This window comes from Arabidopsis thaliana, chromosome 5, assembly GCF_000001735.4.
Source record: "Arabidopsis thaliana chromosome 5, partial sequence".
In the NCBI taxonomy this organism is placed as follows: Eukaryota; Viridiplantae; Streptophyta; class Magnoliopsida; order Brassicales; family Brassicaceae; genus Arabidopsis; species Arabidopsis thaliana.
The window spans coordinates 21,389,384-21,412,826 of NC_003076.8; the positions used below are offsets into that span (position 1 = coordinate 21,389,384).

At 35.4% G+C, this 23,443-nt stretch overlaps 7 protein-coding genes and 2 non-coding genes across 15 annotated transcripts; 6 read left to right on the forward strand and 3 right to left on the reverse strand.

Annotated features, from left to right (window-relative positions):
- Positions 1–382: 382 nt before the first annotated feature.
- AT5G52770 (Copper transport protein family) lies at positions 383–806 on the forward strand (the record flags this gene model as incomplete). The annotated part of the gene is made up of 2 exons (NM_124655.1): positions 383–464; positions 553–806. The coding sequence occupies 2 exons, from the start codon at positions 383–385 to the stop codon at positions 804–806; spliced, it is 336 nt and encodes a 111-aa protein (NP_200089.1).
- Positions 807–1,028: 222 nt separating this feature from the next.
- On the reverse strand, positions 1,029–2,178 carry AT5G52780 (transmembrane protein, putative (DUF3464)). The gene has a single exon (NM_124656.3). The coding sequence runs from the start codon at positions 2,064–2,066 to the stop codon at positions 1,560–1,562; it is 507 nt and encodes a 168-aa protein (NP_200090.1). The 5' UTR covers positions 2,067–2,178; the 3' UTR covers positions 1,029–1,559.
- Positions 2,179–2,182: 4 nt separating this feature from the next.
- Positions 2,183–5,633, reverse strand: AT5G52790 (CBS domain protein with a domain protein (DUF21)). Of its 5 annotated transcripts, NM_124657.3 has the most exons (13): positions 4,764–5,633; positions 4,596–4,672; positions 4,396–4,479; positions 4,197–4,310; positions 4,014–4,100; positions 3,771–3,910; positions 3,596–3,683; positions 3,439–3,512; positions 3,222–3,352; positions 2,965–3,128; positions 2,833–2,879; positions 2,503–2,770; positions 2,199–2,404 (listed from the first exon to the last, which is right to left on the reverse strand). In NM_124657.3, exons 1-13 carry the CDS (start codon positions 4,942–4,944, stop codon positions 2,357–2,359), a joined length of 1,503 nt encoding a protein of 500 aa, NP_200091.2. In that variant the 5' UTR covers positions 4,945–5,633; the 3' UTR covers positions 2,199–2,356. The 5 variants fall into 5 exon arrangements, with proteins under 5 accessions (NP_001332388.1, NP_001332389.1, NP_200091.2 ...); NM_001345010.1 differs by having other exon boundaries at positions 2,183–2,404; positions 2,833–3,128; positions 4,764–5,323; NM_001345011.1 differs by having other exon boundaries at positions 2,503–2,879.
- Positions 5,634–6,161: 528 nt separating this feature from the next.
- MIR870 lies at positions 6,162–6,246 on the reverse strand. The gene has a single exon (NR_143343.1). It is a non-coding gene; the product is annotated as a microRNA ath-MIR870 precursor (primary transcript).
- Positions 6,247–6,560: 314 nt separating this feature from the next.
- On the forward strand, positions 6,561–10,036 carry AT5G52800 (DNA primase; the record flags this gene model as incomplete). Of its 3 annotated transcripts, NM_001161303.1 has the most annotated exons (14): positions 6,561–6,751; positions 6,958–7,118; positions 7,209–7,369; positions 7,452–7,598; positions 7,687–7,738; positions 7,863–8,037; positions 8,282–8,364; positions 8,436–8,642; positions 8,766–8,882; positions 9,009–9,165; positions 9,252–9,359; positions 9,478–9,543; positions 9,628–9,860; positions 9,941–10,036. In NM_001161303.1, the coding sequence occupies exons 1-14, from the start codon at positions 6,670–6,672 to the stop codon at positions 10,034–10,036; spliced, it is 1,845 nt and encodes a 614-aa protein (NP_001154775.1). In that variant the 5' UTR covers positions 6,561–6,669. The 3 variants fall into 3 exon arrangements, with proteins under 3 accessions (NP_001154775.1, NP_200092.2, NP_001032064.1); NM_124658.2 differs by lacking the exons at positions 9,628–9,860; positions 9,941–10,036 and having other exon boundaries at positions 9,252–9,497; NM_001036987.1 differs by lacking the exons at positions 9,478–9,543; positions 9,628–9,860; positions 9,941–10,036 and having other exon boundaries at positions 9,009–9,253.
- AT5G52810 (NAD(P)-binding Rossmann-fold superfamily protein) lies at positions 9,948–11,303 on the forward strand. Its single transcript, NM_124659.2, has one exon. It carries the CDS (start codon positions 10,141–10,143, stop codon positions 11,116–11,118), a length of 978 nt encoding a protein of 325 aa, NP_200093.1. The 5' UTR covers positions 9,948–10,140; the 3' UTR covers positions 11,119–11,303.
- Positions 11,304–11,760: 457 nt separating this feature from the next.
- On the forward strand, positions 11,761–11,832 carry AT5G52815. Its single transcript has one exon. It is a non-coding gene; the product is annotated as a tRNA-Lys (tRNA).
- Positions 11,833–11,928: 96 nt separating this feature from the next.
- AT5G52820 (WD-40 repeat family protein / notchless protein) lies at positions 11,929–15,087 on the forward strand. Its single transcript, NM_124660.4, has 12 exons — positions 11,929–12,186; positions 12,309–12,390; positions 12,491–12,580; positions 12,669–12,794; positions 12,878–13,005; positions 13,106–13,305; positions 13,545–13,608; positions 13,846–13,956; positions 14,057–14,191; positions 14,280–14,477; positions 14,587–14,643; positions 14,737–15,087. Exons 1-12 carry the CDS (start codon positions 12,040–12,042, stop codon positions 14,818–14,820), a joined length of 1,422 nt encoding a protein of 473 aa, NP_200094.1. The 5' UTR covers positions 11,929–12,039; the 3' UTR covers positions 14,821–15,087.
- Positions 15,088–21,385: 6,298 nt separating this feature from the next.
- On the forward strand, positions 21,386–23,143 carry WRKY27 (WRKY DNA-binding protein 27). The gene is made up of 3 exons (NM_124661.3): positions 21,386–22,052; positions 22,133–22,246; positions 22,343–23,143. The coding sequence occupies exons 1-3, from the start codon at positions 21,613–21,615 to the stop codon at positions 22,833–22,835; spliced, it is 1,047 nt and encodes a 348-aa protein (NP_568777.1). The 5' UTR covers positions 21,386–21,612; the 3' UTR covers positions 22,836–23,143.
- The last annotated feature ends 300 nt before the right edge of the window (positions 23,144–23,443 follow it).

A 23,443-nucleotide genomic window follows, 5' to 3' on the forward strand; every position in this document is an offset into this window, starting at 1 on the left:
TACGAGATGGAACTGGTCATATTTCCATATTGTTATATAGACAAGTTAACATTTGTGTAATATAGCCTTATTGTTAATTAGGTAGATTTAACATATATATGTCAAAAACATGCTAATCAAGTTATAACTTTGTATAAATAAGTCTATTAGGGCTAATAACTTCTTCGCTATCTCAATATAGTCCTCTCTTTGGAAATTTCTTAAGCTTTTCCATAGTTTTCTAGAGCGATGGCCGCGAAGGTACACCCCTTTATCTCGTTTTATCTATCTTTAAATAATTATGCGTTGATTAATCATTCTATATTTATATATGTACTATTTAACTATTGTTAATATAGTAAGTCGATTATATGCAAATAGGCATACTAATCTCTGGTTTGAAATGTCAGAAAGCTGTGTTGCAATTGGGTATCCCCGAGGAGAAAATCAGAATGAAAGTTTTGTGACCGTTGCAGGATTTACAGGTATCTTTGTAAGTTACTTTTCTAAATTTGTAGTATTGATATTGTGGGGGAAAAAAAGTTTATTCATGAACTTTAATTTTTAGTATAGGTGTTACTTCGATAACAATAGATGACAAAACCGGGAAACTGACGGTAGTGGGAGACATTGATGTACCAATTATCGTGATGAAGCTAAGGAAGCTATGTAAGACAGAGATTATTTCGGTAGATGCTGTTAAACCACCTGAGAAAAAGCCTGAACCGGAGAAACCGGCTCCACCTAAACCGAGTGAAAAGATTGCATCTCCGGTTCCGATGAACTTAGCAGAACGAGTACAATCCTGCCTATGCCTATTCTTCTGATTCTTACCATCAACCAAATACTTGTGTGATTATGTGATTTTTCTAGAGTTATTTCACTAATCTTAATATATGAACACATAAATTAGTTAATTTTGATGGAAGAGTACTGTAATTTCTGTATGATAAAAATGATGTTAAGTTGTGTTAAGCCGATACTATCATGCCTATGCAAATTTTTTTTTTTTTTTTTTGCCTATGCAAATTTTGACATTCCTCAGAAGATGTTAGTTGGAAAGTAAATAGAAAAATATCAATATCTGCATTACAAAGTTGATCTTAAATTGTTAACTTTCACTTTCAATCGTCTAGTAAAATTAGGTCCTTTTTCCCTCACGTACATAGACTTTTCTCCTATGCTGAATATATTCAATAATTTGTAAAACCGATCTCCTTATACTACCACTAGGCCACCATCCCTTTGGTAGATATCTAATAATTTGTTAGAGTTAGTTCTAAACTTGTAGGCAATGTTACGAGGAATTGGTTGATTCGGTTCACAATTTGGATACAAATTCGATAAAAATATATATTCTCACACATACACAGAATCATTTGCCACTAATTTTTGTGGACTGGCGAACATTAAAGCCACTTAAATTTTTTATATTAGCAGCATTGTCGTCTTGATGGTTTATTGTAGGAGTTCAAAATTTTGTAAGTATAAACTCTAAAGTGAATGTGGTAGCCAGCTTAAAAGTTTTTATGAGACTTTCCCAAAGAAAAATCAAGATTATTATCATTAATACATTACCATTATTGGTCCTCTTTCCACATCTCTACCCAATTCTCCTTTGCCTCTTTGAGTCCAAAAAGAGAGTTAGTCTTGGCCGGGTCCAGGTTTGTGGACAAGCTTCCGTACGCAATCCCAAGAGCCGACGAACCAAAGGTCACGAGTGTGGTCAAGTATGGAACCCACAAAGGCACGTCCCAGACGTTTCTATCCTTCAAAACTTCGAGTACTTTCAAGATCGCCACTCCCAAGCCCAGTGGTGTTCCCACAGACACCACAATCCTCCCCATCATCCTCTCGAACACTTCTTGAGGTATCGGGGGATCGTCTTCCGGGTCCGGGTCTGGCCGGCCGGGTTTTTCAGAGGTTCTAGAAGATTGAAACCCTTTAGGTCCAGCGTGGAGCTTGGATTCCCATCTTGGTTTGTTGTTAGGATATAGGGTTTTTGGATTGTGAGATTTGGTTTTGACGGTTGTTCTTGAGAGAGATGATAATGGTAGTAAACGGTGTGAGCACAAGAGAGCTCTCATTTCTATTTCTTCTTCTAATGTTTTTCTTTATTTATCTTATCTACATGTATTATATGGTTTTGTCTTTAGGGATAATGCATATTTTGTTTTTATCTTTGGGATATGTTCATTGCCACACATTTCATACTATTTATCCTTCTTTATATCTTTTTCTTCATTTCATGAAAATAATACCGTTGGAACATTTTCTTCAATTTTGTATTTTAAGAACATGGAATTAGTGTTCAGAAAATTAGAAAAATCATTATTTCTTCACTTCAAATGCACACTACATATAATATAATCCAATTTTAGGAACCATTTGATCTTGATAGCTTTTCATACGATTTCCTCAACACCTGCAAGGCAACAACGCAAACAATAAACAAAGTGCGGAATTAACTTCCAGCGCAAGAAAGATACTGCAAAGCAATTTCTTGAGGCTCACGGTACGTACCCTACTAGGAGACAAGTAATAATAACGCTCATTATTACTGTCCGGAGAGAGTATGGAAGGAGATTGCGCTGGTGGAGAAGCGTGGAGTGTTGGTCGGAGTAACAGAGAGTGACGGTAAGGTGAATTTATTGGTGACCGCAGCAGCGTAGAGATCATGATGCTCGGCGACAGAAGACTTGAGCGATACGGCGAGATAGGAGATGCCAGCTCCGAAGCCCAAGTGGCAGTTTCCGGCGAATTTCCCGACATTGGCATGTTTATTGTTATCCTGTAGTAGGAAATTACTGTAAATTGCAGTCTATTGTATGGATTGATAATTGGTGATCATACCTTTTATGAAGTTCGACGTACTGGTCCGTCTCATCATATATTTCTTCCTTCAAGGTTCATCAAATGGTTAATTCAATCACAAACGTCATGTTAGATGACTAACATTTGTAATGATAACATATTATAGATTACCTGTATAAGTTCCTCCATAACATCTTCCAGAGTTATAATCCCAATGACTTCTTCATCTTCATCAGAAATACTATCAATGTATCGGATTGGACTTTGATGACTAGTTTCGCTGGAGTTCAACGCGGGAATACTCAGAAAAACGTTGGCGTCTTTATTAGGCGATCCTGAAAAATTACAGAAGACGTAAATTTTCTCGTCTCAAAACATAATATGATTTCGAATTTTATGCTCTCTCATTTGTATACGAGTCTCTTAACCATTGATGCTCTTTTCATGGACTGGAGTGTTGGTATTAGTGTGGTTCTTGGTCCCAACGACAGCAGCCATGTGGCTTCGACCTGTTTGGAAGATGTTGAGGATGTCGTAGAGAGGTAAATTCAAATCGACCCTGCTTGCAGATTTTGTAAGAAAAATAAGCTTTGATCAGTCCAGCTTTGAAAGCAGTTTAGTTAGAGAGTCAAGATATGTTTATACTTGGGCATTCTTCTGATAGGGAGATCTCTGATCGATGTCTCATCTTCAGGACGGACTTTGATCAAGTTCTTTACCTATTCAAACCAAAAAAACAATTCAAAAATCATGCAAGTGTTTCTCAAGATGATTGTGTGTAATAGATTTGTTGCTTACTCACCAGAATAAATCCAATGATAACATTAGGATTTACAGAGTATATAGGTATTCGGCTATGGCCTGCACTTGCTATTAATCCCATTGTCTTTCTGTGAAGCCCAAAGAGGATGATAAGAATAACTAACTGGATATTGTCTAAAAGAAGAAGAAAGAGGAATTCCAAGAGAAGAACATACTCGTCGAGCTTAAAATTTATATCGAGTGAAAAGATCTGAGAGACTGGTGTCATTGCGTCTTTAGCACTTTTCTGTGACATGTCCAGAGCTCCTGATATGATTGTTGTTTCATCGTGAGTTAGTTCCCCGCCTTTTCCTGCCTAATTTTCAGATTAAGGACACGGAGAAAGGAGAAGAAAAAGACATGCATTCACCTCAAATATTGACAAAACAATAAAAGCATCTCAAGTTCTTGAAACGAACCTCGTTTCCGTGCATATACACAAGTGACTTGAGCTCTGCTCGTCCTAAGAGTGTGGAATGTCTTTTTCCAAGCAACAAATCGAGTAGCTAAAGCATTGAAAGAAGAAAACTTTGAATTATTGTTTTAACTTCACTCAATTGATTCCACTAAAAGTTCCATTGATGTTAAGCTGGTTGAATTACCTTGCTGATTGGATAAGATAATGGGAAGAAGACTATAATAATCAACCGAACCAAAAATGATAGCTTTGCCCCGATGCTCAGTCCGTATCTAGAGCATACAGCTTGAGGTATAATCTACAACAATGGAAAGAGAACAATAAGCTATTGGGCGATGTTAAAAATCAGATCAGCAGAGAAAGCTAACTCAAATTCCATTCACCTCGCCAAAGGCAAGTATGAGAGTGACGGATATCAGAATAGCACCCCAGGCTGGAAGCAGGGAATCGACAAAGATCGGTAGAGCCTTTCAAATTTTATCATTGAAAACAGCGTCAGTAAAAACTGCATCATAAGTTCTAAAAAGCCAAAGTGTGCACAACACAAATAAGTATCCAAATATATATGCAATAAGCTTGATACCTCCATTGCCAAAGCATTGCCTATAAGGAGTGTACACAAGAGAAGGTGCTGGTTTTTAACGAGGGGCAGAATCTTCTCTGGCCATTTTGTTACAATTTTTTTAAAATGGCGTTAGTATGAATATGAAGTATTAAAGTATGAGTATGTCAATGGGTTCATGAAACTGACCTGCATTTTTGCGGTCATGGGGTTCACCGGCTTTGATCATGACCTCGAGCTCGACAATACTAAGGGACATGAGCCCAAGAGTCAGTCCTGACATCAAACCTGCGAAAACCACTAGAGCAACACATACGAGTAGGTACACCCAGAACATAGTCTCACAGCAAGGGACATCATTTGCAGCCATTTCTTAAGTAATTTAGAAGGTAGAGACTAAAGACTATGAATGCCGAGACTGTGAGAGAATGAGTTTGGGAATCATAGGAGCTTAAATAGTAGCAGCGGATGACATAGTATACCAACTGCTACACCAAGAGAACAGAATCCAAGAACCACCATCCAAGAGGTTATTACATAAGGGTAAAAACAAAATGCCTTTTGCAAGAACCTTTGCATTCACAATCGGATTTTGGTCATCGGCCCACAAAAACTAGTTTTGATGTCCACCGTTTCTCTCTAATCATTGTCAAATTATTATGCCCTAGTGACCTGCTATCAGACAGAATAACCAGAAAGAGCTATGCAGTGAAGCTGCGAATCAACACTTAGTCGATATTTCAATTCAATTATGTTGTGCGGTTCTTATACAAAAGGTGTGAGGAGAAGAACAACATGCAACCACTTGCATTGTCAACTCAGAGCGACTGAAAACTACTCATTATAGTCGACCAACCCAAAGAACACCAAATGATGTTGTGGTCTTTAGTACCAAAACAGTGACGTTACGAAAAATCTATTTTAAAGTGTTTTTCGGATATTCAGAAACGCTAATACAAGTAACTTCCAAAGGAGCAGGTGATAAAAGATCAAAACCTTGATGATACCCAACCCAGATAGCAATCGATTGATAAAGAAGCAAACGACGGTTCAAAGGACCACAACAATAATAATATCTGTAAGGGTCAAGATAAGAAATGACCTCCAAACCAAAACAAGCCTTAAAGAAAAGATTTAAAATAGTTCAGAAGAACAAAACCAAGAAGCTCTTTTAAAAATATTGGCCAACTCCAACAACTAATGGAAGCAAGACACATAAAGATTAATCAATATATAATGTGTTTAGCATCACTATCTTGTTCAGGTTTTTCTGCTAAACAAATCCTCTATATATGAATTCATCATTCTCCACTAGCAAATACTTTATTCACTTCGTCACTTTGATGAGAATTACATAATAAAATTTTATTTTTTTAGCAATGTACCTATTACTAGCAAATTCATAGCAAATTTTAAAATCTCATATGAAAATTCTTCTAACAAAAGACTGATCCTAACAATTTGACAAAAAATAATAATTGAACCTAGATCATTCATACACTTCGACGAGTTGAGAAATCTGCCCTTGTTATGAGATTTGACATACCTTGGACTCGCAATACGCGATATTTTGCGAAGACGAACCCAGATCGAAGAAACACCAAATTAGATTGTGTTGCAAATGTTAGGAGTCTAAGTTTTGCATCACATTCTAATTTGATGTTCTTCGATCGACCAGAAAAAAATAAAAGCTTTTCCCGGTGACCTGAGCCAGCAACGTCTCCGTTAATCTTCTTCTTCTGAAGACCAAATGTTTCTTTACGAATAATCGTGTCGTTCGTCTCTAAAGCAAGAAAAGTTAGACGGCAAGTAGAAGCCAATTAAACGGCACACTGTTTTAATCTCTAATCATCAAACAGGAGGTAGTAGTAATACTTTTCGACACGTGGTTGTGATTACGACTCCGTTTACGTTTGACCAGTTGACCTCGTCGTTGATTTTTTTTTTTGGTGAACGGGAAAAAAAAACACAACTTTTCAATTTTTCTGATTCCAAAAATTTCAAATCCCATCGAAGGGGGAAACGAAAAAGTCTCACTTAGAATTGTCACAATTCAATAGTGAACAGTGAGGAGAAGAAGAAGACTGGAGAAAAAATGTCGAAGAAACTTAGCTCGAACTCCATGGATGATGTTGATCGATTGTTTCAGTGTTTCAAGTGTGGGATTTCTCCGCCTGGTGAGCATTTTTCACTCTCTTCCATTAATAGAATCATGTTCTGTGATTGCTCGAATAGAGATTCATTGCTTTTAGTAGTGGAATTTGGAATTTAGTTAACGCAATTGACAATTGAATCTTATGTTCTTCTACAACAAGACCTGTTTGAGATCTCTGTGAAATATTTCAACTTCTGCTATGAAATTATAATCTGTGGAATTTTTCAGCTTCTGCTATGAGAGAAAAGAAACGGAGCAAGAAAATGTTGAATTCAGAGTATGACTCTCCTGTGACCTGTAAGAAGTTGCAGCTAAGTTCTTTGTCTAGATTATCTGGAAAAAGAGGAGAAAGAAATCAGATTGATGGAAGTGTCTCTGTAGATTCTGTTGTATGTATCTTGAACACAAAGTTTTGTTCGTTGTGTTTTGAATGGTTGTGGAGTGAATTTTGATTCTCTTCTTCTTATGTTATATCTCAGTCTGGTTCCAGGGATGTGAAAAAGAGCGTTGGGAGGCAGTTTTCACCCATTGTATTTTACGGATCTCCAAATGGCGTTCCTCCGAAAAAACCGTTGAGTTTATTAAGGCTCTTGCGTGAGATTCGTATTGATCTTAGTGAAGAAAGGAAAGCAATCTCCAGGTAATCTAATGAATAAGCTGGTGCTGTCTTTTTAGGGGATTGTAACGGTTGTAAATCATGGCATGGTCTTCACTTTGTTTAGGAAAGGAGTTTGGGCTACATTTCCTCGGCAAGAGGAAGCGATTAAGTTTGAAAAAAGGCATGACAATGTGCGGATTTTTAGTTATCAAGATCATTTTAGTGGTCAGAGAAGGTTTCTGGTTTCATCATATGAAGAATTCTGGAAGAGGTTCTTTTATTTCCCTTCTTAAAACATTCCTTGAGTGTTGCAGGATCAGTTCTTTAAGTGCTTTAATTATGTTATTCTTCTTCCTTAGATACCTATCTATGGATCCAAGGCACCGACACCATTATGAAGTGATTCAAGAGGTATCTAAATCTCATTCCCTTACTATTTTAGTGTGTTTCTACATAAAAGTAGATCTTCCAGTCTTGAAACAAATATGCATGTCTGGCTTTTGATTCACAGCATTTAATTTCAACGGCTTCTCAGGGATTGCCATGCCATATGTACTTTGATTTGGAGTTCAATCAGAAAGAAAATGAAGGAAAAAATGTAGATGAAATGGTTGATATCTTGATATCAGTCATTCTGGAAGCCTTGCGTGAGAAATATGCTATCGAAGGACAAGAGGACTGGATAGTAGAGCTTGATTCCTCAACTAAAGGTACTGTAATATATATGCTCTCCGAGCTGCTAGTTGAATATGAGGTGTCCTTTTTCCATCAGCTTTATTCTCTGAGGGATTTCAAAAAAAATGCCAGTTATTGTTAAAAAAAAGTTTTATAGATATTGTAAACTGTTTTTCCTTTAGTATTTCTGTAGAAGGTAGGTTCCTTTTGACTAAGAATTCCTAGAAAAGTTCATATGCTGATAAGGTTTTTTTATATCAATATGAATGTCATATGCAGATAAGTTCTCTCGTCATGTAATTGTAATCATTCCAAAGGTTGCCTTTAAGGATAACTCACACGTTGGTGCTTTTGTTGGAGAGGTATGCTTCAGTTGATATTTCACTTTTATTGCCTGAAAATATGGCTTATTTTCATCTTCATGTTTCTCCAGCTATGCTCACGGATAGTAAATGCAAAGGAAACAGATGAAAGGTTGCGCAAGCTGTTTGTTCACAAAGAGGCTAATGATTCGGCATCGCTACTTTTCGTGGATACTGCTGTTTACTCTAGAAACCGTTGCTTCCGTCTTGCACTATCATCAAAAGCTGGAAAGACATCAGTTCTTTTACCTACAGGACGATTCAAATGTAAGGATATGGTAAGTCCACCTTAATTCAAGTCTCTCTGTTGTCCCTCACTTTCTTTTCCAGACTTCTTGTTTTGCTTTAGAACAGTTCATAGTAATTTCAGTATCTAACAAGAAAAATTGGTAACCAAACAGGGTGAACGAGATGTTTTCATGACATCCTTAATCTGCAACGTAGAATCAGATTGTGAGAAGCTTCTGGTTTGCAAGATGGAATCAGACTGTATGAAGACACTGTGCTTTGACACAGAGGTGAATTTTTCATAAGTTGCCCGCACACTTGTGCTTTTGGCTTTCAATTGCATCTTCGTTCATACTTGACTACTTGAGGGACCACAAATGTTTGAGCCTTTAAACTGAATTCTTTGGAGATGGCAGGTGAACAGTAACAATCTTGTAAGAGACCAGAATGCTCAGAAATTTCAACTGAATGCTAGCACAAGTGACATGTCAACATCATATTTCGGGGGCAAGTCCCCGTTCCCGCAACTGGACCAATTCATAGAATCCACTGCTTCCACGGGGAATGTCCCAGGTTGCATTTAATCTTTGTTCAACTTGTTGTGTTGTGGAGAGATCTCAATTCTCATCTTCTTAAAATACATATGCTGTGATATTTAGGTAAGATACGCTGCTGGTACTGGTTCTCAGAAGATGGCCTGATTGTGTACAGTATGTTAAGAAACAGATATTGCGAACGGATTGGCAGGGAACATAAAAGCAATCATGGTACCATCTGCTCTCAACCCATTTATGATATACGAGTATCGAGTATGTTATGTAATCTCTGCACCAAATAACATTTTTTTATGCCTAACATTTGTTCAAACAAACTATGTTGTTTTAGTGATGTACATCGTTGATCTCAGAAGGGGAATCTATTATCAGAAATGCTACGATCCAGACTGCCGAGGTGTGTATACGATCCTTACTCATTGTCTTGGCAAACAATATGAAAGCAAAATCTTGTTCCTAAAAAAACCAACTCTGTCTGCAGATTATCGGTCTCCAATACGTCCAGTTCCAGATAGTTACCTTCCTGAAGATATGGTCTACTATCAAGGAGCTACACAGAATCTCTGTGACAATCTTTACTCTGAAGGAGAATGTCACGTTGATAAAGAATGCGATCCAGATAGTGCTGCTAGCAGAGGCTCATGGTGGCTTGAAGCAGTTAAAGTCGCAGATGATCTTGAAAGCAAACCCAAGACACTTGAACCTCTTACCTGGGTCAGTTGACTTATTGTTATTGACTTAAGACTCTGTCTAATTTCTCGAGAATATTATAAAGAAAAAGCTTTGGCTCACAGGAAAATTACGAGGAAGATGATGACTGGTGGGTAGCAGCTGCAGAAGAGTCACTAAAACAAATCGCATCTCTAAGTCCTTCCCCAAAATGCCCTTGATTTAGACATCTACCTAAGTCAAGACCAATCTGGGTTCGTCTTCTTCCCTTTTCTCTATTTAAAACCACCATCGTTCCCTAAATCAATGAATCTCTCAAAATTCAATGGCTGCATTACCAGTATTCATACCAGCAGAGTCATTTCCATCGATCCTCTCACATGAAACCTTGATCAATCACTTTCGGACCAATCTTCCGAAACATTCATCAACAATCACAAGCCCTGTCCGGCAAAACTACACCGTTTCATCACCTTCCTCTCTCCTCCTCATGCCTTCTTGGTCATCTTCTTCTTCTCTCCCTTACATGGGCGTCAAGCTCGTGACCTATTTCCCTCATAACTCTTCTCAGAACTTACCTGGCATCCATGGATCCTACACACTCTTTAGCTCCACTACAGGCCAAACCTTAGCTACAATGGATGGTACTGTTTTAACCCTTTACCGTACTTCCTCTGTTTCAGGCTTAGGATCCAAAATCCTAGCTAGAGACGATAGTCAAGTGCTGATCATGGTTGGTTCCGGTGCTCTCGCACCACACCTGATCAAATCCCATCTAGCTGCGAAACCAAGCTTGAGAAGAGTGATCATATGGAACAGAACTCCACAAAGGGCTCAGGAGTTAGCTGAAACCCTCTCCAAGGATCCTCAACACAAGGAGATTTCATTCGATAGCCACGATTCGCTAGATCAAATCATTCCTCTAGGAGATATTATAAGCTGTGCAACAAACTCAACTGTTCCATTGGTCAAAGGTGAGTTCTTGAAACCCGGAACTCATCTTGACCTTGTTGGATCGTTTAGCCATGAAATGAAGGAATGTGACGACAATGCGATACAGAGAGGGAGTGTGTTTGTCGATAATGACACTGCGATGATAGAAGCAGGAGAGCTCGCGGGAGCGTTTGAGAGAGGAGTGATTAAGAGAGAAGACATTTGTGGGAATTTGGTGGAGTTGATCAAAGGTGACAAAGAAGGGAGAAAGAGTTCAACAGACATAACAGTGTTTAAGTCCGTCGGTTCGGGTACCGTAGATCTCTTAACCGCACAACTTGTTCACGAGACTTACCTCAGCCGTTGTTAAGCAGTGTGAATGAATCTTGTTTGATCATTGCGTTTGCGAATATTTCACATTGTTATTTAAACGAAATAAATTATTGATATGGACCTATGGTTTTGTTGTTGTATAGATGGAGTTTTATTGCCAAATTTTGGATTGGTTGAATTCTGATCGCAGGTGAAGCAAGTTGACTTTTTGCTGAACTCCGTTCAGGTTTTGCTGATAGCCGGTTTGGTTAGTTGTCCTTCTCAAATTAACTAATTGAAAATGATATACTCCTAAATTTCCTATTAACTAATTAAAATTAGTAGCTGGAGATGTGAATGGAAATTGATTAGTACCAATGTAAAAACGGACAAATTAGTATGAAATTGTAAAAGCGGACAAATTCGTTTACTCGCATCTGATTTTGTATGTAAACAGTGTTCTCTAATAGTGGCTTCATGAATCTCTCTAATAAAATATGACTTGTTGACAACCACAAAAAATGGCATTGTGCTAATTAGATCCAATCCAACTATCTAAGTATACATATCACTGACTTATCTTTTTTTTTGGGATCAAAATCACTGAATTATCTAAAATACATATTTTTGGATTTATATTTGAACCAAACAAAAAGACAGGCGTATATAAAAGAGACTAATCAATCAATTAGTCATCGAAGCCGTCTTAGCTCAGTGGTAGAGCGCGTGGCTTTTAACCACGTGGCCGTGGGTTCGATCCCCACAGACGGCGAAGTAGTTAATTTTATATTTGATGCTTTTTTTTGGGGCCAATCGGGTTTTCGGCCCATTAATTAAAGGCGGTGATAGGAAAAAAAAACAAAAAAGCAAATGACCTAATTGAGTCAGCTTCTTCTTCCCTCTTCTCTCTTCACTTAGAAGAACCGCAAAGAAAAGACCTTATTCACACAGGTCGTCTTTGCGAAGCTCATCGTCGACGATGACCATGATGGATACAGACGAAGGGAAGACAGTGATGTGTCTGTTAACAGACCCAGAAGGAACTCATTTAGGTTCTGCCATGTATATTCCTCAAAAGGCTGGTCCTTTGCAACTTACTCAGCTCGTCAATAGGTTCCTTGACAACGTAATCATTTCTTCTCTCTTCTTTTTAACTCTTAAGTTCGTTTAAAGAATTGATTTTTCGTTTTTGGGTAGCTTAGGATTTGCAGAAACATGACGCCTCTGTGTATTGGTTGATATATTCAGGAGGAGATGTTACCTTACAGTTTCTATGTATCAGACGAAGAGCTTCTTGTACCAGTTGGAACGTACTTGGAGAAAAACAAAGGCAAAAAAAAAAAAAAAAACTCTCTTTAAGCAGTGTGGTTGTGGTGTCTTATGGCTCTATGAAAATCTAATAAATGTTGTTGCAAAATTGTGCATTTCAGTGTCTGTGGAGAAGGTTTTGACGATTGTTTATCAACAACAAGCTGTTTTTCGAATTCGTCCTGTTAACCGTTGCTCACAGACAATTGCTGGTAATGTCACAATACATCATGTTCTGTTTTTTTAGATTGTTTAACTATGTGTCAATGGCTTACTTACTTGAGTTGTTTTGAATCGTAGGTCACGCGGAAGCTGTTCTTTGTGTTTCGTTTAGTCCTGATGGAAAGCAATTAGCTAGTGGTTCAGGTGATACTACTGTCAGGCTTTGGGATCTCTACACTGAAACTCCATTGTTTACTTGCAAAGGTTTGAAATTTCCCTCACCATTGTTCTTCAGTTTACTTCCCTCTGTAGATTCTTACTAATAGTTAATCTATAATCTTTTTCAGGCCACAAGAATTGGGTTCTCACAGTTGCGTGGTCTCCTGATGGTAAGCATCTTGTGAGTGGTAGTAAATCCGGTGAAATCTGTTGTTGGAATCCAAAGAAAGGAGAACTAGAAGGCAGCCCACTTACGGTAAAGTCTCTTTTACTTGGTATTGGTCCAGTGGTATTGGTCCAGTGTCCATATGCTTTGGTTTGTTACTTATTACCGTTGTCTTTTACCTTTTTCTTAGGGTCACAAGAAATGGATTACTGGTATCTCGTGGGAACCAGTCCACCTTAGTTCTCCATGCCGTCGATTTGTGACTTCTAGTAAAGATGGGGATGCAAGGATTTGGGATATTACACTGAAAAAATCTATTATTTGTCTCAGTGGGCACACACTTGCTGTGACTTGTGTCAAATGGGGCGGAGATGGAATTATTTATACAGGGTATGTTTCTAATACGTGAAATGTTTTGTGTTGTTTTTTTAAGCTATGGTGTCTAATGTGTTTTGACAAACATTTCTATGTAGTTGATAGTTAATAGCTTAGAGCTTAGTTTGCAGTCTTGTTATCTTGTTAATCACTCAGTACTTGCCTCCATGTTTAAGCTCCATGATCACTTTTTAGGGACCTAATATTATGTTCTTCATTGTATTCTATTTGAATATTTGTTCTGTGTTTGGCAGTTCGCAAGATTGTACGATTAAGATGTGGGAGACTACTCAGGGGAAGCTTATTCGTGAATTGAAGGTAACCTTCTTAGCCATGTTTTGGAAGTTGTTCTGATCAAGTTTCGTATATATTAGTATCAGACGCAGTTCTCATCCTTCTTGTGTCTCGAAAGACCTTATAATCAGTTACTGATGCAATTCCATCCCAATTGTATTCTGGTAGATGGCTTTATGTGTTTCGTGTTCTGAATGTATCTGGTTCAGAGTCACCAACTATCACTTTTTAACAGCCTCAATTTTCACTCTGTTACTTCAGGGGCATGGGCATTGGATTAACTCCCTTGCGTTGAGCACAGAATATGTTCTTCGAACAGGAGCTTTTGACCACACTGGAAGACAATATCCTCCAAATGAAGAAAAGCAAAAGGTAAGCTTCTCACTCCACTCCACACTCTATATTAGTTTTGTCCTTTACCATGATTCTCATCTCTCCCTTTGGAAAATTTGCTGGCTTCTTTTTATTACAGGCGCTCGAAAGATACAACAAAACAAAAGGGGATTCCCCTGAAAGATTAGTCTCAGGTTCTGATGATTTCACTATGTTCCTTTGGGAACCATCTGTTAGCAAACAACCTAAAAAGCGCTTAACCGGTCATCAACAGGTAACTTACTTGAAAAATTCACTCTTTTCGCCTAGGCTTTTGGTTCTGTTTCTGAATCTTTACAATCTAATTTTGGTCAAATCAACAGCTTGTAAATCATGTCTATTTCTCACCTGATGGGAAATGGATTGCAAGTGCATCGTTCGATAAATCAGTTAGGCTATGGAATGGTATCACAGGACAATTTGTTACAGTTTTCCGGGGACATGTTGGACCTGTTTATCAGGTCAGTTGGTCCGCAGACAGTAGATTGCTTTTGAGTGGCAGTAAAGACTCTACTCTCAAGGTAAAAACTTGCTTTTATATAATGTGACGTAACTCAATGAAATGTCATTCCTACTCTCTACTGGAGATATTGCTCAGTTTCTGAATCAGAAAGCTTGTTACTTCTACAGATATGGGAAATTAGGACGAAAAAGTTAAAACAAGATCTTCCTGGTCATGCAGATGAGGTATGAACACTTTTAAAACTAAAGTTTTTAGTGGAATTTGAATCTTTCTTTCTCTCAACTTTTATAACTTTTTTTTGTTATTGTTGTGGATAGGTTTTTGCGGTGGATTGGAGTCCAGATGGAGAGAAAGTAGTTTCTGGTGGTAAAGATAGAGTGTTGAAGCTATGGAAGGGTTAAAATGGAAGACCATTTTGGAGTTTTTGTTTACTCAACCAACACTTATTTTACACATATTTATCTATTTCGCCTTGTTTGGTTTCTACACATCAATGCTTCTCTATGGGCTTCTTTTTGATCTTATGCTTAGTAAAACAACTCTTTTTTCTTACCTCAAGTTGTTACTGTTATGAAGGTTACCATACAAATCTTTTTAACATTAGCTATTACAGTAATTCATGCACAAAAAAAGTTACAATGAAACAAGATTAGCTTGCAACAAAAAAGAAAAAGAAAGTATTAATTTGAAGAAAGATTGTTTAGCCCTAGGACTATAATTGGACCAGTTCTGAGTCGGAACATTATTAAAAATGACAAAAATCAGATTGAGAAATCTCTCTCAACTTACATAATGATTTTTTGGACCATAAATCACCATGAATTATGAGAGTTACTTGCAAAAAAACAATCATAACACAAAAGTTACTTGGGGTTGATCTTATATCGCTATCATTTGCCAAACCAATGAAAATTTTTGAAGAGGGGACATATTTTCAGAAACGATCCTTGGCTCATCAGTTTCCTAATGAAACCAACCAAACCCACAAAAACCAAAAGGTCCAAAACGTGGTCATGGAAGATTTCACAATCAGTACTAAGTGATAATGACAATCACATCATTCTATTCTTATCTCCCTCTTTCTCTCTTTAATGGCCCCTCTTTGTAAGGACCATAAGCTCTAGTAGCTTCTCTCTATCATCCCATCACCTCGACCGAAAGGAGAAAAGATATCAGCGAATTCTTCTTATAGAGACAACCAACTTGATTCTAGAACGAGTTTGGAATTTTGATCAGAAAACTTTCTCTTTGGCTTGCTTTTTCTTTTAGACATAAACCAAACTATTAAAACCAAAATTCTCTAAAAAAGAAGTGAAAGGAACTATAACCATTAACCAAACATCTCTCTCATTTCATTCCCTTTGGATGTCTTTTTTTCAAAGAAAACAAAAAAGATGATACATCAGATATGAAGAAAAAAAACATTATAGTGGGAATGGTCCAAAAATCATAAGATTTCATCTTTATTTCCTTTATTTATGTCTTATCGTATATGATCATATAACCTTATTGCCAAATCAAAACCACATATTTTTCATGTCTCCAACATTAGGTCCTTTTTTCGAGGTTCTAGATTCTAACTAATTTTTGAAACAAACCTAAACTTTCTTTGAGACATAAGGTTAAACAATCACATCAGTTTAAAACTTACCTTTCTTTCTCCTTTTTTTTTTACTTATGTGAAAAAAAAACACAAACGAGAAAAACAAAAAAAAAAAATAGTGGGAAAATGGGCAACTGTGGGAGTGAATATAGTGATGTTCGGGTTTGATTCCTTGGTTTTTTTCTAGAAGCATATATCCCTCTTTTTCTCTCTTGTCTTTTGGTATTTTTTGAAAAAAAAGGAAAGGTTTATAAATTATGTGCAATGAAGCCATATTCTTTTTGGTAATCATAGATGAAAAACCTTTTGTGCTCGTAAAGGGTTATATTCTCGATAGTTTGTTGCAAAATGAATAACTAATGGAATATTATTGGTACTATACCTTCTCTTTATTTTATTAAAGGCACATTGCTTCAATATTGTCCAAGAATTTTTTGATTCCGACCCCTTGATGGGAAAAGACTAATTTTATGTGTGGTTTTTTCTTATGATCTTACTCTTCTCATCTTCTTCTTAAAAAAAAAAAAAAAAAAAATCAAATTGCAAGAAATTAATTAACAGATTTTATTTTCAAACTCTTCAATGAACAAAAAGCAGCTAAATTTTGAATATATTGCCTTATCTTTTAGTCATGAAAATGATCTTTCAAATTATTGTCATTAGTAGCAAACATAATAGAGTATGTACTATTAGTGTAGCAGTGAATGTTATGATTATTGTAGGGATTAATGTAGTCATGTCTAGTAATAAGAGTGATGCCTTTATGCTTCAACTTTTTATATAAGAAGATTGAATCATCTTTTCTGCAATTTGTCTATTGGCCACACCTTCCACTCTTGGAGGTGCAACTATATTTTGCACCCTACAAAATGGTCACGTGACATTCGTTGAACGCACGTGTTCCTGACACAAACCCTATCGACTTGTGATTCTTTTCATTTCAAAATATATACTAACACTAAAACTGCTGAAAGTTTGAGCTTACGTAAAATGATTGGCAGCTTCTCTTGATTTAATGCAAATTGCGAGCTGAGATTTTATGTTAAAAAAATTTGTTGAAAATTGTTTAATCAACATGAATCCATCTAAAAAAGATGTTGTAAGTAGTCTTATATAGTTTTACAAATATAATACTAGTAGTGATGGAGATTATAATGGAGAGGATTACTTCAGCTACGCGTATATGGTTAGAAACTAACATGTTAAAAAGTGTAAAATTTGGTAGGAATTACGAAGTGCAAGAGTTTTATGACCAACAAGAGTGAGAAAGGACTTATGATCCAACTCTGAGTCGTTGACTTTCTAAACATAGTCCGATGAAATAAACCTGTTTCCCACTCACATGACCAACACATGCATGTTTCAGCCTTTCATTGGCATTAGACAAGAAGTGGGGAGCTTGTGACGTAAGATGGTCCTGTCTTCACCTGATTACACCAATCCCGAGTTGATTTAAAACCATTAATACTTGTAGTTAAATCATTGAGGTTAACCATTTATGTAGACTGATCTATGCAGGTTGTGGCTTAAATATTATCTAATGTTTTATAGAACCACTAATGATACAGTAATTTTATGGATTAGGACATTTAAAATAACGTGGAAAACATAAAATATCCTTTTAGTTGTATTTGAATGAAAAAAAAAATGGAATTTTAATCAATTGTATAGCACATCACTGCTAACGAAAAACAATTTTTTTTTGCAAGTTTTCAATAAATTCAACAATATGTCCTTAAAGATTGTTCTTTCTATTTTGTAAAAGGTTCAATTGGATGATAAATTAAGCATGTAAAGAAAGAACATCTTTAAGAAAAGCAAAGATTTCATTCAACAACAACAACCAAAAGCAAAGAATGGATACGAAATTCCGAGTGATAATAACTCCAAATATCTCAACCAAAACATTTACGGAAAATGTAAATGATATTTTTAGGAATTGGCAAAGAATCCATCCCATGTTGTCGTTTACCTCACGTGTCATGTATGGACCCATCCCTCTTCCTCTTATTGGTTTTGTTAATTGATTCCATAAATATCGATCTATCAAACCGTAATGGTGCATTGTGATGTGTTATAGAATATATATTGTCTGAGAAGTAACCATCTAATGGCTGTTAGATTAGTATTTTTTTTTTTCCATTGAAAGTCACTAGCCAAACGGAGAAGTTTGTAAATGTCGTTTTATGTACATAAATTCTGCATTATGTGTTTTCCATAATTTGTAATACTGTAATTTGTGTTAATACATATTATTGTTGTTTAGTTTATTTGAGTTTTAATTTGTATAATGCATGCATATTGTTGATAGAAAAAAAAAATATATATATATATATATATATATATATATATATATATATATTGTTTAAAATTGGGGTAATTTCGTGTTGATATGACCAATAAATCTGATTTAGAAGTAAAATTAATCCTATCAAAAACGATTCATTGGCTTGTAAAAGTATACATTAGTATTCAGATTTATTTAGAAAAATGTCATTAATATTGAATTGTAGAATATATCTAAAGTACTGATATTGAAATTGAGATGAGTAGAGCAAACTTGTAGTACTCATATATCAGAATGAGTTTTGTCACATAAATAAAGCTTGCTGCCAAAAAAAGAAGGGTTAAATCTTTAAAACCCCGACCTAAATAGTTGTTTTATCTAGAAGAGACAAGTTAAAGCGTTATATTAATGGCATCTTGAATACTATATTGAGGCATTAAGATGTCTAGATATTTTTGAGATTTAGCTGAGGAAATCTATTTTCGTCTTCGATATCTATTTTAAGATCTTCATAATCTTAAAATTCAATCAAACTCTTTAGAAAGGCTGTCGTTACGCATTTCTTTACATTTAAAAATAAATGTCTTTTATACATATAAATTAATTTGTGGTCAATGACATAAAATGAAACATAAAACAAAATGAGTGAATAATAGTGCAAGTGTGGGTCCTTACTCCTTACGATAGGATTTTGAACATTATTTTATACTCCATAAGTGTTCTATTATGAAACACATAATTAATATATAATTACAATTGTTAAACCAAATTTTGTTATACAATATTCACATTTAACATAAACCAAAATATTATTTAAATATAAAGAAAGCTAAACTCGAATTGAAATATAGTAGTTTTAAATTTTCGTAATCAGCTGTTAAGCCTGTAATTTGACAAGAGAATTCTCATAGTATACAGCAAAAAAAAAGACAAAATCTCTCAAGTCCCAAATGAGCAAAAATACAAATAGTGTCAGACAAACGTTTTAAAAACGTTGAGAATTTTCTTAAATTATTTTTGGAAGTATACAAGAATATAATTTTTTCAAAATGATTTTGAATTTTGGAAATTTTGTTTAGTTACGTCACAATAATTTTGAAATTATTATTTTTTTTGTCGGCAACTGTGATTTTGAAATTAGTTTCTTACCAACATAATTATTTTCTTATAAGAATGAAGGAATTGAATAAAACAAAAATACGGCGAATAATATTACATGTTGATTGCTAACAGAGAAGAGTAAATCGCACGGCCCAGAGGCACCTCAGATAAACGGACGAATCAGAAAAGAGGAAGCCAATATATACGGAAGCAGACAATCATTACCTTTCATCGCAATATGACTCACTATCCTGCGCTGTTACTGCTACTGTACGCCAAAACAAATGCGGTCCCTACCTTTGACTTGGTTTAAAAAAGTCAAAATTAAAGCAGCTTTTGTGGGATAAGATTGTTGAGAGAGAGGACAAGAATCTGTATCTAAATTCCACTTACGAAATTACGAGAACTCTTTGTGTCTGTGAGATAACAAAAAAATTAAAAATGGAAAAAAAAATAAAGTAGAGAGTGACACAAGTGCTTTGTTTGGTTCGAATATTATTTGTACCATTACCATTTTATTTTCTAGCACACAATTTTGCAATTTTTCTCTCTTTTTTTGGCCTAATGATTTGAGATATTCGTGCTTTCTTACCTTTTAATTTGTAAGATCTTGTGAACATTTTAAATCATACAAATATCTCTTAAATCAGTGATGAGATTCGTTTTGTGAGGAGGAGGAATCTAGAATTGATCTTGTATATATATATATATATGCAATTTTAAACCATTCAATTCTTGGATTCTTTTTTTAAAAAACGTCTAAATTGTTGGATTCTTTTATGAGAACTCTGAACAATGTTACTTACGTTACGTACGTTTAAAACAATTTAATATTTCTTCTTGTTCTTGTGTATATCTCAGCATTGACATTCACGCTAAAAACAAACTAATTATGTATATTTTGTGTACCGGAGAAATGTTGTTTGGATAACTACCAAGTTGTAAAACATACTATAAGCTACTGCTCAAAATTTTGTACTATAAAGTATATTGATTCAATATCATCACAGAATGATGTTTAGTTTGTCTCCAAATACAAAAATCATGGATTTATAAACAAAAACCCTGAGAAAAAAAAACATGTTGGGTTTAATAAAACATGGAGATAAAAGTCTAAACTAATAAACCTAGCGGGTATTTCTTTTTCTTAAAAGACATGATTAATATTTTCTTCGCATCTATATTTTGGAAAGTGAAAAAACATACTACATACATTAGTTAGATAAATCTTGTTTTCGCAAGAAAATCTGATAGTACTTGCTAAAATTTTATTATTTTCCTCGTTATTTTAATGAGATTTGAGAATTGTAAAACTAGATTTTTGAGGGCTAGTGGTCGTTTTATAACAATGTTAGTCGCGTCACCTAGTAACCTGACTTTACCGAATAGTTAATAATTTTCTTAAATGCCAACATACCAAATCATTACCAGTTTACCACTCAACCTTAGTCCTTAATTGATAGGAATGTCCATTGTTTGATGAAAAAAAAAAATGAAAAAAATTGATAGGAATGTCCATTAAGTTAAAATTCTTACAATACATGTTAGTGTTTTACTGTTTGCTGACTGAATCTTAAATTGATTTACCATTAGTGGTTGGTGGTAAATTTGAAATTTTGTCTTACATGCTTTGTTTGTTCAGAAAGACAGAAACCATGAAGCATTTTCCTAAGGTATAAGAACATTATCGTAAATCTGTTTTCTAGTTACACAGAAACAAACTTTCCTCTATCATTATTTTATCACTCAGCAAACTTAAATCATTGAAGTGAAAAGACAAATTGATCAACCTCATTTGTAAAATCTATTCACAATATATATGTATAAATTATTAGTTACCGAATCTTATTGGTACTCTTTCAAATATTAACAAATATACGATGATGGAGTACAACATAATATATGATTTTTTGAAAAGAGTATAAATAAGTGAAAAAGAGGAAAGAAAAGAAGATATGAAAACCCATCAAAAGTTAAAAAAATTTCTTTTTGTCAAATGTATAAATAATTGAAAAGAATAGGCAAGTCAAGTGCTCTCTCTCCCACACCCATCGATTCCTCTCGGACACTGCCCCAATCTCTCTCTCTCTTTCGACAAAGAAAAAGTCAGCGCCGTCCTTTACGCCATAGTTTGTCTCCTCCTCTCTCTCCTCCTCTCACCAACATAATCAAAGAAGCTTTCCTCACGAATTCAAGATCGCCATGTCCTCCGAGGATTGGGATCTCTTCGCCGTCGTCAGAAGCTGCAGCTCTTCTGTTTCCACCACCAATTCTTGTGCTGGTCATGAAGACGACATAGGAAACTGTAAACAACAACAAGATCCTCCTCCTCCTCCTCTGTTTCAAGCTTCTTCTTCTTGCAACGAGTTACAAGATTCTTGCAAACCATTTTTACCCGTTACTACTACTACTACTACTACTTGGTCTCCTCCTCCTCTACTTCCTCCTCCTAAAGCCTCATCACCATCTCCCAATATCTTACTAAAACAAGAACAAGTACTTCTCGAATCACAAGATCAAAAACCTCCTCTTAGTGTTAGGGTTTTCCCACCATCCACTTCTTCTTCTGTCTTTGTTTTTAGAGGTCAACGCGACCAGCTTCTTCAACAACAATCCCAACCTCCCCTTCGATCTAGAAAAAGGTTTGTTCATATCGAACTAAACACATCTCTTAGTTCAAAGTTTCTTTCTTTAATTATCTTTTTTGTCTTGTTGCTTGTAGAAAGAATCAGCAAAAAAGAACCATATGTCATGTAACGCAAGAGAATCTTTCTTCTGATTTGTGGGCTTGGCGTAAATACGGTCAAAAACCCATCAAAGGCTCTCCTTATCCAAGGTTATCATCAATCTTTTTTTCAAAATTTTCTCAAGAAAAAAATATTAACATTTTTTTAATTAATGTGTTAATTAATCGAGTTATTACATAAAACAGGAATTATTACAGATGTAGTAGCTCAAAAGGATGTTTAGCACGAAAACAAGTTGAAAGAAGTAATTTAGATCCTAATATCTTCATCGTTACTTACACCGGAGAACACACTCATCCACGTCCTACTCACCGGAACTCTCTCGCCGGAAGTACTCGTAACAAATCTCAGCCCGTTAACCCGGTTCCTAAACCGGACACATCTCCTTTATCGGATACAGTAAAAGAAGAGATTCATCTTTCTCCGACGACACCGTTGAAAGGAAACGATGACGTTCAAGAAACGAATGGAGATGAAGATATGGTTGGTCAAGAAGTCAACATGGAAGAGGAAGAGGAGGAAGAAGAAGTGGAAGAAGATGATGAAGAAGAAGAAGATGATGATGACGTGGATGATCTTTTGATACCAAATTTAGCGGTGAGAGATCGAGATGATTTGTTCTTCGCTGGAAGTTTTCCATCTTGGTCCGCCGGATCCGCCGGTGACGGTGGTGGATGATGAAAACGAATAAAATCTCAATTTACAATTTACAAAAAGAAAAAAGTCAGTTTTTAATTATTATTTTTGTTTGTTAAAACTTGACATTTATTGTGTTATAAAAAAATATATAGAAGAGAAGAGACAGAGAAAGAAAGACTAATCATAATTGTTCTTTGTTTAGATTCATAGCTAAAATTAGTAAATTAGTCTTGATTTAATCATTTGGTCGATTTGAATTGACATTGCATATACCAAAGCTGTTTCTTGGCTCCAAATGTATAAATCATCTTTTCATTTTTCCTATTTCATTTATGAATTTATCTGTATTACTAAACTAGTGATACTTTAAATACCAAAAAGCAACAAATTTTGTCAAACCCTCTATTTTTAGTGTTGTAAAGGTCAATACGGGTTGACAAAAGAAAAATAAATAGAGGCTAATTCTGAAACGAATTAAAGAGTTAAGCTAATTTAATGTGCCTAGTTAAAAAAAAGTTGGCAGCGAGAACCATGCTAAAAAAATCGTATCGTATTATTCACTTTCATTTAATGTCGAGATAATTAAAAACAAATCGGTACAGTTTAGTGTAATAATTGAGAAATAATCATGTGGGAAGAGAAGCTAT

What these genes read in the sequence shown, in the direction of transcription:
- AT5G52820 (NM_124660.4), top strand. Translation starts at nt 12,040, where the DNA reads ATGACCATGATGGATACAGACGAAGGGAAGACAGTGATGTGTCTGTTA. An exon ending in TCCATTGTTTACTTGCAAAG is followed by an intron (nt 12,795 to 12,877) that starts GTTTGAAATTTC and finishes AATCTTTTTCAG; the next exon opens with GCCACAAGAATTGGGTTCTC. An exon ending in TAGAAGGCAGCCCACTTACG is followed by an intron (nt 13,006 to 13,105) that starts GTAAAGTCTCTT and finishes CCTTTTTCTTAG; the next exon opens with GGTCACAAGAAATGGATTAC.
- AT5G52810 (NM_124659.2), top strand. Translation starts at nt 10,141, where the DNA reads ATGGCTGCATTACCAGTATTCATACCAGCAGAGTCATTTCCATCGATC.
- AT5G52780 (NM_124656.3), bottom strand. Translation starts at nt 2,066, where the DNA reads ATGAGAGCTCTCTTGTGCTCACACCGTTTACTACCATTATCATCTCTC.
- AT5G52790 (NM_124657.3), bottom strand. Translation starts at nt 4,944, where the DNA reads ATGGCTGCAAATGATGTCCCTTGCTGTGAGACTATGTTCTGGGTGTAC. An exon ending in CCTATCAGAAGAATGCCCAA is followed by an intron (nt 3,353 to 3,438) that starts GTATAAACATAT and finishes ATCTGCAAGCAG; the next exon opens with GGTCGATTTGAATTTACCTC. An exon ending in ATTACTTGTCTCCTAGTAGG is followed by an intron (nt 2,405 to 2,502) that starts GTACGTACCGTG and finishes GTTGCCTTGCAG; the next exon opens with GTGTTGAGGAAATCGTATGA.
- WRKY27 (NM_124661.3), top strand. Translation starts at nt 21,613, where the DNA reads ATGTCCTCCGAGGATTGGGATCTCTTCGCCGTCGTCAGAAGCTGCAGC. An exon ending in CCCCTTCGATCTAGAAAAAG is followed by an intron (nt 22,053 to 22,132) that starts GTTTGTTCATAT and finishes TGTTGCTTGTAG; the next exon opens with AAAGAATCAGCAAAAAAGAA. An exon ending in AAAGGCTCTCCTTATCCAAG is followed by an intron (nt 22,247 to 22,342) that starts GTTATCATCAAT and finishes TACATAAAACAG; the next exon opens with GAATTATTACAGATGTAGTA.